The sequence below is a fragment of the Lytechinus variegatus genome, chromosome 18, assembly GCF_018143015.1.
Source record: "Lytechinus variegatus isolate NC3 chromosome 18, Lvar_3.0, whole genome shotgun sequence".
In the NCBI taxonomy this organism is placed as follows: Eukaryota; Metazoa; Echinodermata; class Echinoidea; order Temnopleuroida; family Toxopneustidae; genus Lytechinus; species Lytechinus variegatus.
Window position 1 is genome coordinate 16315635 of NC_054757.1, and position 3057 is coordinate 16318691.

General features: G+C 43.4%; 1 protein-coding gene across 1 annotated transcript; it reads left to right on the top strand.

Annotated features, from left to right (window-relative positions):
• The first annotated feature begins 1368 nt into the window (after positions 1-1368).
• On the top strand, positions 1369-2803 carry LOC121431559 (somatostatin receptor type 5-like). Its single transcript, XM_041629076.1, has one exon. It carries the CDS (start codon positions 1400-1402, stop codon positions 2600-2602), a length of 1203 nt encoding a protein of 400 aa, XP_041485010.1. The 5' UTR covers positions 1369-1399; the 3' UTR covers positions 2603-2803.
• The last annotated feature ends 254 nt before the right edge of the window (positions 2804-3057 follow it).

Genomic DNA, 3057 nt, shown 5'->3' on the forward strand with positions numbered 1-3057 from the left:
ACAAGTTGTGCCTGTGAGAGAACGGCGGTAAGTACTTTCGTTATTATTTATTTTTGTTACTAGTACATGTATTTATTACTATTTAATCACAGTAAACTTGTATCGGTTGTATTATAGATAGCGTCAGTATACTGGATAGCGTATAACCGGACCTTGCTATGGTTTTGAATTACTAATATACTGACAGATTGTCTAATTTTCTGATATATCCCCCTCCCCTTAATTTACGCCCATGAAATTAACACTCTCGTACGCATGGTCAGAGATGATATTAGAATGGAGAACTTTCGTTAAAATAAACATTACTGCATAGGCCGGGATTGAAAAATGAATGATACGCATTACGGACCATTAATTCACCAACAAAGCCTGGAACAGCGAATTAATGTCATTAGTAGAATCGGCCATGCCACAGGGGGTATGACACAAGGGTAGCCTTCTCATTTTTTTTATCAACTGAATGAAAAAATAACATATTCTAAATTTCATGCCGATCCTCAAGATCAGAAAACACCCATTTTAATTGAATCGTGGGGGAAGGGGAAAAACGTAAGCAACACGGCGCGCCGTCGTAGAATGAGCGTAATGAGGTCTTTCCGGCATGGCGTACTATCGGCATATTGCATCAGGGCAACTATAACCCCCGTTCGACTATGCCGCTGTTGATACGATGGGGATTTGACAAACCTTTAGATCGGCTAGGATCGGGGACAAATTAGTCACTTTACCGGGAGTCAACGAAAAATAATTTGCAGTTTCATAGGTTTTCCAAAGGAACGGGGGGGGGGGGGGTCACTACGTCCGCGTGCCGTTTGTTAACACGCCCGTATAAAGACCCGATTACGCTGATCCCTCGACTGCGCGCCGTGTTGCTTACGTTCTACGACGTTCTACGACTACTTTCCCGCCCTTTGCAGGGGCCCGTTTCATAAAGCTGTTCGTAAGTTACGAATGACTTTACACACGACTGGTGACCCTTTCTTATGCTACATGATATCCCTATGTAACTGATTAAGCACCTAAAGAACAGGTTCCAGTCGTGCGTAACTTTACGAACAGTTTTATGAAACACCATCCCGATCTTATAATCGGGATAGATCGTGGTAGTTTAATAGTAGCCTGCTCAATTCCCTTTAATAATGGACAACGTTGAAAGAAAGCATTTTCAATATCATTATTATTTTTTCGTTTTCCTGATACTAAGGCATGCATTGTTTTGCGTTTTTGGTTTCATACTTTCCACACAAACATTGAATTATTCAATAGTGTCTTAAAGCAGTGAATTTTATCGCAATTCTTGATTTGTCTTTTTCCAGGTAGTGCAAAAGTAACGCTTGTCATGTGGACAATGGAACTGCCTAAGTCATTGTACCTACTGTGTCTATCTCTAAGCTTAGCCATGTTAGCGATGAATCCAGAAACGTCTGAAGCTGTCACCACGCCGCCCTCGACGCCGGGTATGGTCACGTGGAAAGTGGAGAGTTCGGGGACACCTACTGTCTCTTCTCAAGATCTTGATGTAACTGGAGGGTTCACACCGGATGTTGGCGATCATGACTACACGCAACAAGAAGAACTTGATGAAGAATGGGACATCACTACAATACACTCTGTTTCTGGTGGTACAAGTTTAGAAAATACAGGTCCGTGGTCTTGGTTTCCAGTTCGTTGGACATGGGCCGCAATTGGACAGCTGGTTGTTGGAGTCATCGGCATCATTGGAAACCTCTTGGTAATCACTGTTCTTTTTCAGCGGAGAGCCAATAGTCGATCTACTGATACTCTCATAGGCGCACTTGCTGTGGCGGATCTCCTGACTTCGGTTGGGTTGCTTCGATTTGCTATACCACATGCTAGAACAGTCCCGGTATCCTGGCTCGGACAGATCTACTGCAGAATCATCTGGTCGCCTCTCTACATGTGGGTGTGGGCCTACATGTCAGGATTCGTGCTGACTGCCATCTCTGTTGAGCGTTACATCGCGGTCACCCACCCGATCTACTTCAACAGGATCTTGACCAGACGGCGAGTATCGGAGGTGGTTGTCATTATATGGATTTGCGCAGTAATGGCCTGTATTCCTTCTGTCTTTATTACCGGTGTCGATCAGGTTAATCGTCGATGCATAGTTAAGAGACTGTCTCCTGATGTTCAGACGGCATACGCTTTTTATGTGACAATTGTTCAGTTGTTCATACCAGCCATCATCATGGCCGTTACCCAAACCTTAATTGCCATCAAGCTCAATGCCCAGTCGAAGCGTTTTGAAGGTTCTAAGTCGTATCACCTTGCCGCCAGCAGGGCAATCATCAAAATGATGCTCACTGTCATCATTGCCTATATCATTTGTTGGACACCAAATCGATTTCTCCTTTTGATTACAACGTTGTTCCGTATTCAAACCACGACGAAAAGAAGGATTTCCGAGGGCTTCGTTGTTCTAGCTGCCATCAATTCCAGCATCAATCCGCTCATCTACAGCATCCGTTACCAGGAGTTCCGCCAGGCCGTCAGGGACTTGTTCGTCGGTGGCAAAGTACGAGGTAAAGCGATGTTCGATACTGATATCAACACAGCCTCTACGAACGATGGTACTGCTTAGAATCGCAGTCAATCGGCCTTTCACCCCTTTGTCTCATTTTACATCCTGTTGTTCGTTCAAAATTATTTAGTTTCAAATAGAAACATATTTTGCTCAGTCGTTACGATCACTCGCGTACATCTAATAGTTTCTTCATTGCAATGCATTTTTAGTTGGCGGATCCAGGAGAAGCTGAGTGATCATGGCCTCCTATTAATGCCCAAGGTGTGTGTGGGGGGGGGGGGTGGGGAAAGCCGACAGAAAACAAAAGATAAGAAGATGAAGAGAAGTGAATGAACTAAGGAAAGTGACAATTTTGAATAAAAAAAAACTCTATATGAAATAGAAATCCACTAGAGCGCTTCGCGCCTGCATGATTTTAAGGCGCATATCCTCTTCAAGAGATTAGATTTTATTTGAAATAATATAGTTTTGAAATCTATATAAATAATGTATTTCTGCTCGTGCTTCGAGCT

Excerpts from the sequence above, each read along its gene's own strand:
- LOC121431559 (XM_041629076.1), top strand. The coding sequence starts at position 1,400 with ATGTTAGCGATGAATCCAGAAACGTCTGAAGCTGTCACCACGCCGCCC.